The sequence below is a fragment of the Gobius niger genome (genome assembly GCF_951799975.1).
Source record: "Gobius niger genome assembly, chromosome: 2".
Classification (NCBI taxonomy): domain Eukaryota; kingdom Metazoa; phylum Chordata; class Actinopteri; order Gobiiformes; family Gobiidae; genus Gobius; species Gobius niger.
The window spans coordinates 20515517-20533138 of NC_136853.1; the positions used below are offsets into that span (position 1 = coordinate 20515517).

General features: G+C 42.6%; 2 protein-coding genes across 4 annotated transcripts; one reads left to right on the forward strand and one right to left on the reverse strand.

Moving 5' to 3' along the window:
- Nucleotides 1-1026: 1026 nt before the first annotated feature.
- On the reverse strand, nucleotides 1027-9767 carry fam78ab (family with sequence similarity 78 member Ab). Of its 3 annotated transcripts, XM_079552310.1 has the most exons (3): nucleotides 9330-9767; nucleotides 8422-8725; nucleotides 1027-2480 (listed from the first exon to the last, which is right to left on the reverse strand). In XM_079552310.1, the coding sequence occupies exons 2-3, from the start codon at nucleotides 8682-8684 to the stop codon at nucleotides 1955-1957; spliced, it is 789 nt and encodes a 262-aa protein (XP_079408436.1). In that variant the 5' UTR covers nucleotides 8685-8725; nucleotides 9330-9767; the 3' UTR covers nucleotides 1027-1954. The 3 variants fall into 3 exon arrangements, with proteins under 3 accessions (XP_079408436.1, XP_079408435.1, XP_079408437.1); XM_079552309.1 differs by having other exon boundaries at nucleotides 8422-9767; XM_079552311.1 differs by lacking the exon at nucleotides 8422-8725 and having other exon boundaries at nucleotides 9330-9765.
- An 89-nt stretch (nucleotides 9768-9856) lies between these two features.
- LOC306959799 (inactive phospholipid phosphatase 7-like) lies at nucleotides 9857-12300 on the forward strand. Its single transcript, XM_079552022.1, has 2 exons — nucleotides 9857-11009; nucleotides 11616-12300. Exons 1-2 carry the CDS (start codon nucleotides 10550-10552, stop codon nucleotides 12002-12004), a joined length of 849 nt encoding a protein of 282 aa, XP_079408148.1. The 5' UTR covers nucleotides 9857-10549; the 3' UTR covers nucleotides 12005-12300.
- The last annotated feature ends 5322 nt before the right edge of the window (nucleotides 12301-17622 follow it).

The window sequence follows — 17622 nt, forward strand, 5'->3', positions numbered from 1 at the left end:
TGTACACTGCACGGCCAAACACAGGGTGGCTGCGCCTCTCGGCTTCATAATAAGGGCTTGACAAGTTGACTTTAGTAATACTTAGAGCGAGAACTTGCAAGTCAATGGAAAGTAAATGATGCCAGGGAACAAAACAGTTAATACCAAAAATGATTGTCAGAGTTCATTTTTAGTGCGGAGCTTTAGTAGGAGCAGGGGGCGGATCTAGAAAAAAAATGACGGGGTGGCAAGCAGGGTCAGGGATAATTTCTGGGGTGGCAACACATTTTACAATGATGAATGCTACTTTTGCTTGATCGCAAGGCAATTTTTCCGTTTAGATGCGGGCTGAGCCTCCCCAAAATTAAACACAAACAGTAGAATTATCCAGCTGCCACCCCGTGCCACCCCTCTAGATCCGCCCCTGAGTAGGAGTAAAAGTAATGACCTAAATTAGTCTTGGGATAGTTTGTCTTTGCACAGTGAAATGCAACAACTGCCTTCAGAGCACAGGGCCAATCAAACTTCACCATTGTGTTACCCCACAGTGGCTGGCATTTGTCAGAATGTATGAACTGATGAATTACAGACAGTGTCCCGGCTCTGACCTCTGCCTCTGTTGACCCTCCCTCTCTCTTGTGACTAAGCAGTAATAAGGCATGGCAGAGTTCACTCCAATTAAGGGTCCACCGCTTCCTAACGTGTGTCACCGCAGGCCTAATTAATGTGACAACTAACCCCTCGGTGTCAGTCCCCGGCTTCCTCTTTGTGACGCCCAACGACTCGGACCACAGATAAGTCGCGGGAGAAGATGGGTTTGACAAAGAGATGAACGGCGTTGATGTATTCGGGACTGAATCTTTCAACAAGCAGAGAAGATGCTGAACCTCGTGACCCTTTTTGTTTCATGTGCATCAATCAGACTCCTTGAAGAATATCGATGTCACATGAAAACGTGGCCTACGTGTGTTAAAACTGTAAAATATTTGTTCTTACTGCGCCCCAGTAACTCTTCCAAGCGAAGCAATGAAAAAATAAAACTTTCTTTGCACCAATGCACTAGGGGACAAGTAACAAAACTGTCTGTCATGACTAATGTACGGCTACACATCAAATTATGTAGAAAAAGACAAACACAAACTACATGTCCAATATATCGAATATCCTCTGTATAAATGATTCACTACTGACCACCTCAATATACTGTGTTTGTGTGCGGAGAAGAAGGCTGACTATAAACATAAAATATGATACAGAGCAAACACAGGGTCCTGAGAGGGAGAGATGCTACAAGAAGACTCGATCCTTCGCTACTAAATGCTAATGGTGAATGTGACACAACGGGCATTATGCTTGGTTGTTCGTCTTCACTTACACACAGTATGAGCAGGTCATGTCCTGATTTTCCTATCCTGAACCCACACCCCATCAGCACCAAAAAAAAAACACCCCAACTACACAGCATTGCACTTTGTATAAGGCTAAACATGTCGCTGTGAAAAGCAAAATGCATCAAATTAAGGCAGCATGGATCACATATCTGGAGTAGCAAAAAAAATAAACTATGTCTTTCAATGTAATCGTCACATAAGGACAAACCAAACCAAACTGACTGCACCGTCTCCCAGCCTGCAAGTTACTTACGCATATGCAGGACTTGTGCATATGCGTATACTGCATATGTATGTCGAACAAAATAAATGATTACACACACTCTCAAACTCATTATTTGGGAAAATCCACCAAAATAATATACAGTATTTTAAGGTAAAATTCTCTTGATAACGTTTAGCTGTTACAGTTAATCCAGCTTGAAAGTAGAATGTTTTTTCAACATTCATTTTACCTGCTCTGTTATTACCATTTGTATCTTTGTTGATCCATTGAAAGGCAAGATAATTTATCTAAAATGTTAAAGCTGTCAGGTATGTCAATGAGCAAGGAGGTCATAGAGTTTTGGTACCCAAGGCCAGGATCAGCATTTGGGGGGGATGACCACCACTGGGTCACCACTCTTTGGCCGCCACATCAACACCTGTGCATCGTTGGCATTGGGTTTGACCATGGCATTGGATGGGATGGGCTCATTCCTTCCCAGAATTTGAGGCTGTTCCTGGGATATAGGTTCTTTGAGAAGAGCCCTATGCCCCAGAGGTTTCTCTGGGTCCACACGGATGTGAAGGCGCATCCTCCAGCGAATGGTCTGCAGGACCAGAGTTTCAGTTGTGGCCTGGTTGATGGCCACTAGCCATGTGGTAAAGCTCTGGTCTCTGTGGATGCTGCTGAGCTGAGGCACATTGCTGTCGCTGATGGGTACACCCCACGTCACACTGGGGTAGAAATTGTCATTCATGCTAACTGTGAATTTGCTGTCCTTTTTAGTGGGGCCCACAATAGTGCAAGTCTCTGTGGTGTTTCCATACCAGGGGTAGTTGACACCATCTGAATCACTGATGGCTTGGATTTTCCCATCACGCAGATCCGGAAGCTCCCAACTTGACCTAGAAACAAAGAATTTGTGTTCTGTATCAGATAATCAAATACACCTTGTTTTGTACATAACTGCATAATCACTACATATTTGCCTTAAGTATCCACTGTACTGTTAACAAGAGAGTCAAGATACAAATCCAACCGTCTCTGAGCCGGCTGTGAAAAACGTGACATGATATAAGATCAATGAGTACAGGCAATGCCCCTCTTCCTCTGCTGCATGTGTCCGTCTATTGATTCAGATCTCTCAGCGAGAGACTACCTTCAGATCTCTGAAGGTGAGGATGAACGCACACCGAGATAACAATGTTAACAGCAGTACATGACCAACCGCCTGTGCTGTGGATGCGCTCTGCCAGAGGCCCAGATTATCATGTCAGGCATAACCGTGCACACTCCTGTGCACACACCAACACTAACATCGCTCTGCAAAATCACATAATCCCATGGACTGATGCCTTTGTCAGTGCTTCAACCCCCAACAAATGCAACATACTAATTCAGACTTTTTTTTTTCAACAATGCAATACAAAAACTGTTTATTGACACATACCCTCAAATGATTTGAAAGTGCTACATTTACGCATTTTGCAAGCACATGCAGTTGCACTTCTTTGTCTGATATAAATGAACAGGGTTAGGTTAGGATATGTTTCACTTCCTGTGTGGCCTTTGTCAAATAGAGACGTTAAATGACTCAATGCTGCCTTTCTCTTTGACTCATGAGTTGTGTTATCACCAATAGCAACAGTAATTAATTTAACCTGATGCAAGTGGGACTTTCTGTTCTAATAACAATATTCATGTGTTTGTAATGTCAAAGCAAAAAGCTCTCAAGACTTGCTTTAACAGTGATGCAGAATGAATGCAAAGTAATATATACTGCTCGAAAAATAAAGGGAACACTTGAATAACTTTTTATATATACACCATATATATATTTATATATAAATAAAGGGAGCACTTGGAGTTACATTGTGTTATCCAAGTGTTCCCTTTATTTATTTCAGCAGTATACTAGTCTCACTGTGCATGTCTTAAACAAAGGTAAATTAGGAAATAGAGCAGACTGTCCAAATGTGAAGCAGTTTGATAATCCCTGATTATAGAATTTGGATTTCCAATTACCTTGCAAACTTAATCTGATTGAGTAAACAGACATGTGCTCACACAATTAACTTTTGTTTTATTTGGTTATTATAATCTCCAAAAGGAGTTTGAAATGCTAAAGAATTTGTAGTAACAAAAGGCCTTAAAGTACATGACATAGATGACAGCTCAATATAATCTATTCAAATACAGTAAGGCATTCGCATTCATGCCATTTGTTTACATAATCTATCTCAAGGAAAAAGCAGTTGCTTCGGTCGTGAGCCCACTTTCTTAATTGAAGGGCAAAAACCCACTCCTTTTTGCTGCTTCTAGGCCGTGATTAATGTGTCTTGAATCTTAAATAAGAATTGCAAACCAAGTGTGGACTCTTGCACATTACTATCGTCTGCTGTTCTGTCCAATTAAAGTGAACTTGACTGGTTTCTACTTTCAATTAAATGTTTTTTTTTTATGAAACCCAGGAACGTACGTTGTACACTGCATTTTAATCTAGCTTTGATGTATGAGTCTGAGAGGAAATTTGCATATTCAACATCTTAAATTCATTACAGACATCAGTTATAATCTTGAAGGTCACAATACATGGTGTGTAGAGCCGTATTTTAACAGTTTGAAATCTCTCATTGCACCATATAAGATCATGCGAAAAATAATAAAAGTCCGGGTACGAATTCATGATAACTGTAACTATTTCTATGCAACAATGTCTATAAATATTTCTAAAACATTCACAAATGATTTGTTCAGTGTTTATAAGTATCTACTGGGGTAGACTGACAGGAGCGAGGCTGCCAATAGTTAGCCTGGCATCCAGAATGATACCCCTCTGTATATTTTATACATGGGGCAGTGTGGGCAGGGCGCTCGCTTTTGTCGCTGCTGCCAAACTCAAACGAGCCCGTACAATCAGAATGGTTTATTTGCCGTCACGTGTTGTTCACGAGCAGCGTCACTCTTGGGATGCGGAAGTCCCCTGAACTATCTACACGAGGCGCACGGGAGGGGTGCGTACCTATGTTCCCCGGGTCCTATGTTCACCGGGTCCTATGTTCACCGGGTCCTATGTTCACTGGTCCTATGGGGCGACAGTGGCACAGATGGTAGAGAGGGTCATCTCATGATCGGAAGGTCAGGGGTTCGAATCCCACCTCCTGAAAGTGCACATTGTCGTTGTGTCCTTGGGCAAGACACTTCACCCACATTGCCCCCAGTGTCTGCGTACATTGGTGTATGAATGAGAGTATGAATGGGTGAGTGGATCCTTGCTGTAAAGCGCTTTGAGTGCCTAATGTAGGTGGAAAAGCGCTATATAAGTTGAGACCATTTACCATCTATGTTCACCGGGTGCGATTTTTATTCCGTACGTGAGCTGGTACATCAACCAATCACAAGTCATGAGAGTGAAACGTTCATACATTTATCAATCAGCTAAACCCTGACCCTGCCCTAGCCACTAACCTTAAGGACAGTGGGCTGGTGCCTAATCTTAATCAATAGAAGAGGGGGAACATAGGGCTGACTCCCACGGGAGCCGGGAACTTTTTTCTAATCAGCAGTAAATAACCAAAACACATTGGTAGTAGGTGAGTTTATGATTCATAGTCCTGTTTAAATATTTACACAAAACCGCTAATAACGTCACTGACTGCCCTTCGCTGATTGGTTTACTCCGCTTCCTGTTTGCTTACGTATATTCCGCTGTAGAAAACAAGTTGATGCAGAGTCTTACCAGACTCAATGGCTGGTACAGCAGTGAGTCTGGATTTGGCAAGCCAATATGCACCATTGGCCCCTACAACCACCACCAAACACTCACACACTACATTCACCCAGGTTTCCTGGAGTTCCCAAAAGGTCTACCATCCAAGTACCAACCAGGCCCTACCCTGCTTAGCTTCTGAGATCTGCGGCAGAGTAAAGGCCCGATCCCGGGGCCACAAGTACATTGGAATCCCCAAAGCAAATGGCAACCTTGAAAGGCTATGGCCAAATACCTCCAACGAACAAGTCAGGTCCTAAGAAGCCAGCTCAATTGGCAAGAACAGACGCCACGCCAGTAATCAGATACCCGGCAGGAATAATAAGCAGGCCAAAGGAAAAGATCAGCATCCTGAGACTGTACGCAAGCCATAACGAAGGAGGCCGAGGACTAGTGAGCGTGAGAGGCACTATCCAGGATGAAACATCCCAGATCCATCAGTACATCAAAGACAAGGCTACAGATGACATGCTCAGTGAATGCCTCAGACAATGGGGAACAGAAGATGAGGTGCTGGAGGTGGTGGTTCTGTCATGGGAGGACTACATGGGATGTACCACCGAAACATAACTGAAGTGGCAGATATACAGAAATCCTACCAACGGCTAGACAGAGCTGGACTAAAGGACAGCACAGAGGCTCATCATGGCTGCACAGGAACAGGCCTTGAGCACCAGAGCCATAGAGGCCCAGATCGGGCACCAGACCCCAGGTGTAGACTGTGCAAAGAGGCCAATGAGACAATCCAGCACATAACTGCAGGGTGTAAGATGCTGGCAGGGAAAGCTTTCATGGAGCGCCATAACCAAGTGGCTGGTATAGTGTACAGGAACATCTGTGCAGAGTATGGGCTGGAAACCCCAAGGTCAAAGGGGGAAACACCTCCAAAGGTGTGGTAATGGCGAACCAACGGGACATTGTGGTGGTGGACAAAGAGCAGAGGAAAGCCGCTGTGGTCGACATAGCAATACCAAGCGACTTCAACATCAGGAAAAAGGAACATGAGAAACTAGAGAAATACCAGGGGTTCAGAGAAGAGCTGGAGAAAACCTGGAGGGTGAAGGCATCAGTGGTGCCCGTGGTCGTTGGGGCACTCGGGGCAGTGACCCCCAAACTGGAGGAGTGGCTACAGCAGATCCCAGGAAATACATCAGACATCTCGGTCCAGTGCAGTTCTAGGAACAGCAACGATACCTCCAGCTAGTGGAGGATGAGATAGAGTTTTTTTTCCTTTAATATATACTATATAACAGATAATACATAGGCTAAATATATAGATACATATTTAACAGCTAATGTCAACATTCTGGTAAACTTACATGAAGGCACATTTGTGCTTAATTATTAGTTGCAGTATAGTTTGGTGATTCCAGATTCCAGAGACGGCCTGTGCACCCATGTCCACACTTTGTACAAATGCATTAAGCTTTTTCCAGTTGTTGGCACTTTTTTGAGGACCTTTCACCATTCAAAAGATATTACTTTTTCTTTTTAATTAATTCACTCTCAATTGCTGTGGCACAGTCCTCACATTTCATCACTTTGGATATACTGCCCCACATACACAACAATACACTATTTGGACACTTTTTGAGAAAGTAAGAGACGACCTTTACTAATGTCAGTTACCAATGTTTTGTTTTAATATTGAATTACATATGTTGGTCTTTATTCTCTCTGTTTCTTTTTTTAGTTTAGTTTTAGTTTAGTTTAGTTTAGTTTAGTTTAGTTTAGCAATTTTACATTCAAAAAGCTTGTATGTGCCCACCCAATATTCCCCCTGTATAGTGTAGGCGTTAAAAAGCTAGAGTGTAGAATGGGCCACTTGAGAGTTCATGTGAATATCAAGCGTTATGTGGTGAGATTTTATTCTTTCCCAAGAAGATGTAAAGGTTTGGTTTGGAGAATGACAGTCAGACCATTCCATGGCGCACATGGCATGCACATACGAACATACGAAGGGCCACAGACGGGTTAGGGGCGCGGTGGGTGACTCTAATCTTAGACATACAGCACTCAGGCATTCACCTCTGCAATAGATAAGGCATATTTTGGGTACATGCAAGTCTGTGGTTGGCTACAGGAAATAGACTCATTGACATAACTAAGTATGCATGTATGTATGCACGCACACACACACACACACACACACACACACACGCACACGCACATGCACACGCACACGCACACGCACACGCACACACACACACACACACAAAGACAAAACACAGCAGATGTCCTACTTAAAGCAACGGCTGGGCATGCTTTAATTTGTCTATGTATATAATAATCTGTGCTAAAATCACAATATTGACAAATACAAACTGCTAAAAGGTCACGATCATTATTTTCCATCACATTGCCCCTCAATCAATTGAGTTTGAAATGTTGAGCTGCTGACCTCACCACTGAAACACACAAAGCTGACAGCGGAACTAATACAGGCGCTTAAATTAATGTTGTACTACTTTGATTTCTTCTAAATTTTGGACTCTAGTTGGAACATAAAGTCTGGCAGGTTCTTTGACAAAATGGGCCAAATGATTTACAAATGAACACGTGTGTAAAACAAGGCAGAATAGTGTGATAAGTGTCTGCGTGGTTCTACATAATGTTTTGTCTTTTTATTATCAGGGCTTTTGTTTGTCCTTGAGCTCGACAAACTCCCCAGACATACAACAGGCTTCACTGCAACTGTGAGACTTTCTAGTGATATTACAAATGTAAGGGTTGTATTTTGTAACATATCAATAACATGATAATAGGATGTAAATAGCACAGAAACTGGATTGCTGGGAATTTTGCATTTTGCAGTTCAGTTTCCATTTTCACATAAGGCTAGGGTAAGGTTGCAATTAGGCTAGTCCTATTTCCTAAACACTTTTAAGCACCCTGATATTCCCATGTCACTGTAAAGAATTAAACAGGTCTCGCAGCCAAACAGCACTTGACTTTGCAGAATGCTAGGTCTATTATTAAAGGTCTGCACATTTTGAATAGCTTATTGATTTGACTTTGTGTACTAAATTAGCCATGTGTGATATGGCATATTTAGTAAAAAAGTCCCTGACACTCACATTCCTTTGTGCCCGTACGTGTTGAAGAACTCCATGTGATTACACGCTTGAATCCAGCCGATGGTCCATGTTTCTTTCCCGGGCACAGGGGGAACCAGGATGCGCGCACACGCTCTGAAGTGAGGTGTTCGGTAGCGCAGGACCACACTGGATGACTCGTCGATGCTGGTGGGGTTGGAATCAATTGAAGTGTTCACCTCCAGGACGATGATACTGTCTCGGAAACTTTTGGGCTTGCACCTGATACTCTGAATACAGCCCATGGCATTAAATAGCAACACAATCCACAACAACGTCCAGAGGTCTAGGGAGGAAGACAGACGCATGGAAACAGCAACATAAAAAAAAAATGTAGGTGATCACCTATTGACTTAAAATCACGATGCTCAGAAATATTCCAGTAAGTAAAAAGCGTGTATTTATAGCAGTGGGCTACTGCATGCTTGTTTGATCCAAAAACATGGTCAGATACAAGGCTTATCTCTTCTTAAAGAAGGGCACATGCTTCCAGTGCTGTTATCATGCAGTGGAGTTGCAGTCACTCCACAGTAGAAAAAAAGTGCAATACTACGAGTAAAAGTTCATGTCAGTAGCCAATGCTACTCTTATGTTGCCACTTTATTCTAGTTTATGAGCAAACATCGAGCAAAGAGTGATGTGCAAGAAAATGATGCGGACGTTTCATTATTTGGTGACATCTTCTATCGCCTTGGTTCAAAAAAAAAAAAAAAAAAAAAAAAAAAACACTTGGTAAAAGCCAAGGTCCATGCATAGTAGCCAGAATAGGATTTGAATAAAAATTAGAGTCTAGGTCTAGCGCATGCAGCTGTCTACCATTTGGAAGCTCAGGTGTTTGGATCCTTTAGAGTTCAATTCTATAGAAAACAAATGACGAACGTCTCACTCACAGTTGTCGGGTCACTCAGGTAATTCCGTTATTTCCACCTTTGCTCCCCTACCACTGTCAGAGTGACAGCGTCTCAACACCATCCAAAAGCAAACGCAAAGCACAGCATCCGGTTATGTTTTTCGGCCATCTGACAGAATCCGTCCAAACGTTCAAATAACACATCAGAAGTTGCGTTGGGAGCGCGCAATGCATGGTCAGGGTACAGTGGGGGGCCCGCACTCCCCCCACTCCCCCTCCGTGCGGTGTCAAGGAATGACAGTGGGACCTAGGATGGAAGATTCCCACTCAAGCAGTAGCTGCTCCGCGCGCACCCCATCGTAGCGACAGCAGGTTCACCCCGGCACTATGCGCTTAGGGCTGTCAGCTGCTTGGGAAGCGGCTTTATAGATGGCTTTGAGACGACACTTCCGCTCATTGGACGCGAGAATGATGGGAAATGTAGGCATGCGAATAATGTGCCTTTAAGTGAATCCTTCACATTTCTTTTGTTTGATAAGTGGATCATCCATAGCCTACTACAAAAATGCTAGATTTATCCCAGTATCCTGCCCACAGCTTTTCTTTCCGTTAATTGGCCTACTAAGCAAACAATTGGGACACGGCGGGAGTACCCGTGCCCTCTCCTCATTTGGAGTATCTTCAATCCGCCTCCCGTTTTAGTCTATTTTCCCTTTGCGCCTGCCCAAGGAAGAAAAAGAAGAATCGTGAATTGCGCGTAAACTACGTAAGAGCATGGATGAAGCAGATGCTGCATTGAAGTGGATGTTCCATTAGCTTGTGTTCTCAGGTTTGTTAGGCTAGGTGCGTTTGCCACGTTTTACTGTGTTTAGAGGGATATAGCTACTGCGCTGGAGGCCTATGATTCAACACCAGTCGTATGTTTTATCTTTGTTCGTACTGTCCAACTGTTTATATACAACGGTGAAGCATCCGTCTGTTGCATTGTGCATGGCATCGGCGTAACGTGACGCCCTGGTGTTATTTTATCGCTTCATTTCGATCAGGTTACACTGGATGGTCAGGCAGAGGACGCTCTCTGCACTGGGTCGAGTTAACAGCATGGCCAGTACACATTCCTGGGGGTCTAAATATATCTATTAAGGCCACTGAAGGGGGAGAATTGCGCACTCCTGTCTATGCGGGGACTTCTCTGACTGGGTAAAGCCACATCTTAACCCTCCAAGATTGTTCAAGGGAAGTTTTCTCCCCAACGCAAATATGCCTCCCAAAGCAAGATCTAAGGCGCGAGAGAGAAATGTCCTGGACAGACCGGAGTTTATGTCTCTAAACCAGCCCGTGCGAGCAGGGCAACCCGAGAGAGGAGGCAGCGCGCGGAGACCCCAATTTAAGCACCAACAAAGCCTGCCTAGTGAGGAGTCAACCGAGAGCGCCGGGAAGGACAAGAAAGAGCCCGGCAAACTGCCAGAGGAGGACTGTATGCTGCTCAACCCTTCATTTAAAGGCATTGCCATTAACTCTCTGCTTGCCATTGATATTTCCCTGTCGAAGCGCATGGGAGTGTGCGCCTACACATATTCGTCCTGGGGAGCGTGCAGATCCATGATCAGCCTTTTGGCTCTCACTGGTCACGGTATCACGTGGATTATTGGCACTATCGTGTGTCTGACAAGGAGCAACACTTTGGCCGGACAGGAGGTCCTGGTCAATCTGCTCTTAGGTACAGAATGCCCTTTAATTTCACTCATTTCACCAAATGCCTGTAGTGTGTCCAACTGCTTCCTATTTATAGTTGACAGAGGCAACATGTTAAAAGCTGAACATTAGTTTCAGTGCAGTCACTTTACATGCTCTTCAACAGTGTATGTGCCAAAAACAGCCAGTCCAGTGTTATATATAGTGGAAGTGAACTAGGCCTATGCCTGTTTGCTCGAGTGACATAGAGCAACTTATAACTTTTCCTATTTTATTGATGACATGGTCTATATGGAATAGAATGGAAGCTTATTTGTATCGAGCTTTTCACATGACACAAGTCACCAAAAGCGACTTGTGACCATGAATGCTGGTTATCCAATGCGACATCCAGTCGCAAGTGTAATTTGTTAAACATGCTCTTATTTGTGCATTTCCATTCATTCTAAATGTTCCTTGAGAATTGCTCCACTTCTCAAGAATTACCACAGCAAACCAGTTGCCTGATGATTTTGGAGCTATGCCAGAGCAGCAGCATGATAACGTTTTCCCACTTGAACGTTCACTATAGCAATATGAAACAGAGCAAACTTCAACACATTGACGTGATGTTTTCTTTTGTTCCAAACAGCTCTTCTCCTGGATGTGATGACAGTAGCAGGACTTCAGAGACTTGTAAAGCGCAAGGGTCCATGGGAGATGGTCCCTGGTTTCCTGGACTGTGTAGCCATGGACATATATTCTTTCCCTGCTGCACATGCAAGTCGGGCCGCTATGGTGTCCAAGTTTCTGCTGTCTCACCTTGTGCTGGCTGTGCCCCTTCGTATCCTGCTAGTGCTGTGGGCTTTTCTGGTGGGCCTGTCCCGCGTGCTGCTGGGTAGACATCACCTCACCGATATGGTTTGTGGCTTTGCACTCGGGCTGCTCCATTTTAGCCTGATGGAAACGGTGTGGCTGTCGTCAAACACCTGTCAAACTCTTATTTCTATTAGCACACTGAGCTGGAGTCCCTTTTCCTGAGCTCCAGTTTGTCAATTCACTGATCTTTTCTTTTCATGTCTTGCATAGATCTACATACTCTCATTTCAAACCAAGCAGTCAAACAAGGAGCCTAATAAATTAGCTTGTCATGACAACATGCCTTCTGAGTTGGAGATTTTTTTTGCGTCCATCCACTTTTAAAACAATTTTAGTGTTTTTTTGTTGCTGTCTTTTGACTGAGACAAACACAGTGCACAGGTGGTGTACATTTAAACATTTTAAACTACATATTAACACAATTGTTTCAGTTTCCAGGTGGATCTCGCAGGGTTTACAAGTTTGGATCTTTTTTAAAATAATGGCACTTTTGGCCTCTTATTTGCTAATATTTACAGTGCTTTATTTGCATCTGTAGCATTAAGCTTTGGCAGTTCTGGCTATGGCAATCAGCTGTATTATATTTATTTATTTAACTTTTACATTTGTTTGTAATGCTTGAGTAAAAGGAGGCGAATAATGCTTTATTCATTATTTGTAGCTTGTGTGAACAATAGCCTTGTAAATTAGCCCACACAACCTATCATTTCTTTTCATTTTCAGCCATTTTCTGCTAAATGTGACATCTTGTGCTTTTTTTTTTTTTTTGCACTTTGCAGCATAATGTGTAACAGGAAACAGCGCAGTACATGTGGTGAAACATTTTCTTATGAGGAACCGAAAGTGCAGACTACAAGAAAGAGAAACCGATGCACACAGTGGAACTTTTATTCAGGCCTTGAACAACTTAGGCTTCATGATTTAACGCCCAAGGTTTACAAAGCTCACCTTGGAATCAATTTGAAAATACAATTTACAGAGAACCATGAAAAAATAACTAAACTAATAAATAGAACATTCTTTAAACCCACACCACGGAATATGGAGGACCTTGGCTGCCTGGTGGGACTATGTCTCCGAGCGGGCCTGGTGTCGCCTCGGGGTCCCCCCAGAACCGCTGGAGGAGGTGTGCGTGGATCGGGAAGTCTGGGCAGCTGCCTCCACGACCCGGATAAAGCGGAATATATATATATATATATATACAACATATACAAATAAATACAGTACATAAATATTTAAATAAACAAATATAAATACTTATTGCAATAAAATGGCAATTCATTGTTGAAAATGAATTGATTACTTTTTAAATTTTATTTAGGCTATTTATATATTAATATATTTATTGTTTTGGCAGCCACGGTCCTCCATAGTCCTGGGATAAACTCACGTAAACAACACGGACAATCTGGGCCTGTCAGACCACCACCGACCAAAAAAACAACATTTAGACGGGCTAAGAAGGTGTAAGTGTCCTGCCCAGAGACAGTCTTGACCAGCGGGAGCCAGGATTCTAATCGCTTGCGGATAATAGGAAACCCGCTCTACTGAGTAACTGTGAGCCAGAGTCGCCTCCGTTAAGCAACTGTATCTGAACATTGCATTATTACAGTAAATAAGTTGATAGACGTTAGACAAAACATTGATGCGGAAATGGCTCCCCCTTGTGACAATTTCCTGTAAGCTTTGGGCCGTTTACCCGGGGTCTAAGGGTAGGCCTATAATAAGGCACTATAAGGGCTAAAAGTCTTTATTATCAGGACAGTTGATATTTGCATCATGTTTATGTTGTAGTGGGGTCATAGGACTGTAATAAACATGGTAGAACTAGGATAACCAGACAAAAAAAGCAGGCAGAGCAGGTGAGAAGGTATCAGATATTACAAACATGTTTGTAGTGGTCCTAGTGATAGGCAGATGGACAATAAAGTTTGTATCTATGGTAGAAATGTTTATTTTAGCGAAGAAGTGCATAAATTAAATCCAGGCATTAAATTAACATTACATGTCTCTTCTATTTATGAGCCCGTGGGAGGTGTACAAACTCGTGACCAAATTCCAACTTGATGTTACTCCGCCTCCCTGAGACCATGGAAGATGGGGATGGCTCATGTGAAAGCTCTGACTGAGCTCTGTATAATGCAATAATTAAAAACGATGGCTTTCAATGTACGGTAACTTCACAAAAGGGCCACACCAGAGAAAACTCCACTGTCACGATAGAGTTTTTGAAGTCTGGTGGTTTAGCTCAGGGTGTCGAAGGCTCAGTCGGGAAGTCGAAGGTTGTGGGTTCAAACCCCACACAGACACACAAACCAGGAGGCCTGAAGCACACTCGACACTGGATCTCCACACATCTGCAGATGGCACCTGCAACGCAACATCAAAATGAAAGCAGAGTTTGTGTTTATTTTCCATCAATATTAAAGTATGATCACAAAGTCTATCAGTTTTATGCTGCACTGTCGCCGGTGATTTGGTGGACCTGTGGTTCGGCCTCCAAATGTCAGAATGCTGTTATTGGCCCAGGCGGAGCTTTTTTTGTTCGAGGGCGCTCTGGGAGAGGCTCCACAAAGGTTAAAGGGTGTGACGGTCTAGTGCATCAGAGGCAAATGGTTTGGAAAGTGCATGCTCGTTTGAACAATAAATAACAAAACTGTAAGTTCAATCTTCATAACACTTTTCTACAATAAATGGATTGGCTTATCCGTATTCCTGAAAAATTATGGTAGACTACTTGTTTTTCCTCTCAGTGATCATCCTGCACATAGCCAACAACCTGCGTTCATCCAACTTGTAATGCGCCACAACAGGCCCTCCGTAGATACTAATCATGGCTTACACTTGTTACAAACCTGTGTTACCACGTTTCTCGGAGCGCCACATGTAGACATAATTCATTCACTATCATTCTAGCTTTTGTAAGCACTGGTGTAGAGACTGACGGAAGCGAGGCAGCCAACCTGCGCCATCCATCTGACCACTCACTCAAACTCTTACTCATTCTGGCCTATTGTACATGTTTTTAGTGGAAGGGGAAAGCTGCAGTACCCGGAGGAAGCCTATGCGGACACGTAAAGAACATGCAAACTCCACACAGAAAGGCACCCTCCGGCTGGGGATCGAACCCAGGACCGTCTAGTGTCCGAACCTGTGACTGAATTTGAACTTCCCTGCAGGGATCCTCATTAGGCCTAGGAAGTTGGGGGAAGGTTCATTTTAGAGCTCTGACCCTGCTCTTTCCATAAATCTTTGGCAAAAAAGTTTCAGTGGAAAGACCATAGGAGCCAGGAACTTCCGGAGCCAGCTGCCATTTCCTTACGGTTACAGGAAGCAGGCCTCAATAAGTCCATTCTTAATTTTACAGTCTATAGATGGGCTACCTATGCTATACAGTATTCACCTTATTCTGGAAGTTCGCGTTGGATGCTGTCATGAATTGTGCCCGCCCCTTCACTCGTATTAGTTTACATAGGACATGAGAAGTCAAGAGAAAATCAGTTCTACAAGGATGCAAAGCCGTGTTTAGGCCTTGCAGAGAAAAAGTACAATGTTGATGGTGCAACACAAACATCAGATTTTAGCGAAGAACATTTTCCCTCGTTCTACACTTAATTAGCGAAATTTGCGCTCTACCGGAAGAGACAAAGGAGTCCGTGGCAAAAAGAGGCAAAAGGAATAAGGTGAACAGAGTTAAGGACTGTGATTTCATATCGCTAGGCATCATGGGATTGGCAGCAATAACAAACTAAAGGTTGTTGCTAGATTGTCAGCGTGGAAGGGACGGTCTGCTGTGGTTTTGTAAAGAACTATGAGTTGGTTTGTCTAAAAATACAAATAACCCTAATCCTAACCCTAATCCTGGCCCTAACCCTAATTTGTGTCATGAAATCTCAAATTTTCACAGTGACCGACCCTCCTGAGCCGATGATCTACCAACAACTGCAAAAATGTACCTATAAGCTTATGATGTCAACATTATGTGCTGAATACAGCGTTACAGACACTACACGTCTTCAAGACAAAAGAAATGTGTTCATGGTTTGCCTGTTTTTGATAATGCGCCATTTTTTCCATTAATTGCCACCATTGTGAAATGATAGACAAAACTAATCCTGCAGTATGTGTCGTCTGCCATAGTATCGCCCATAAATACTCCTGTTATGGACACTACATTAAATCCTGGACAATTCAATTCAATTTTCAATTATGCCTCATTGCAAAAGATAGCATCATTTGTAATATTTTTTTAACACATGGCCTGTTTTGGTATCTCTACTGCTCACATATTACATGGAACTACCAAGGTCCGACCCTTTCAAGTTTTATAAACAGAAAATCATAAAAATAGAATTTTAGGGGACAAAATCATTCAATTCTAATTTGACATCGCTGTAATCTCACACAGTAAAAATCATCAGATCTGTTTCACTCATCTTGCAACTTTAAGCAGAGATGCATGTAAAATGATGAATAACAACTCGTACATGAAAAGGAAAAGGTTCATTTTCTATTCACCCCTAATAGAAGAGGTGTGCAATGCAAATTTGCTACATCCAAAATGAAAGTTATTTGCATTTGTTAACATAGGTATCTATATTAATCATGTATTTGAATATATCTTGTGTACAATCGTTGATCTGCATGGGCGTTACAACAAGAAACCAGTCATGACACTTTGATTATGGCTCACCCGTATAGTATTAGTATTAATTTGGTCTAATTAGGCCAAATGAAATAGCTTACACCATGGACAAGGCAGCCTAGTCTAATTTTACCCTGATTAATGAAGTTAATTTCAATCACTGGAATAGTTAAATCCCCATATTCTCTCAACCTCAATTTCAAGATTCTTATATTTGCTGATCTTCTCTGAAGGTTCGACAGAGGTGTTGATTTCAGGAGACAGGCTTTGTCTCCTTATTCTTCAGCACTATGTCAGGCCTACTTGCTGCCATCTTCCAGTCTGTGTGGATTGGTATGTCCCACAGAACAAAGATGTGATCATTTAGTCTTCGGTTCGTGCTCTTTTTCCTTCATGTCGATAGCGTGTTCTTTACAGATGTTCCAGTGCATACGCTGCTGCCCTATTATGGCGGTGGAATACAGTAATCAGTCATAGCCAGTTCAGGGCAACAAGGTGGTCCATGGTTTCATCTGATTTTTCCACATAATCTTCACAGTGGGCGTGTGTTTGGATCTTTGATCATTTTATGTTGGCACCAGTGGGGAGAGATTCATCTTGCACAGCAACGAGGAAGCCTTCAGCCTCTGCTTTTAGGCCAGCTGCTCGCTGCCACGGGTAGGTTTTTGTTGGTATACATCAGCCTGGTTTACTCTTTGAGGAAACTTACCATGGATTTTTTTTAGTTTCCCATTTTGATCTGTTTTGCTTTGGTCCTTGTTCAGCAAGCAAATACTGTGTTTGTGTCACTTTCTAATGGAATCATTGCAAGTCCTAGTTCTTGATTATATTCTCCGGCTCGTTTGCTGATGGAATGCAACCCCTTGCTCTTGTCACAGTTTTTAATGTGCCTGAGCTGACTATCCCTTGTCTCTGCAAGGTAGCCTGACCAATGGTCTTGAGGAGAAATATTGTTATTATTATTATTACAATTTGTATTATTATTATTATTATTATTATTATTATTATTATTATTATTATTATTATTATTATTATTATTATTATTATTATTATTATTATTATTATTACTATGCTGTACACTGTATTAGTAGTAGTAGTACTAGCCTAGTAGGATTTGTGGTGAAGACTGCCGATG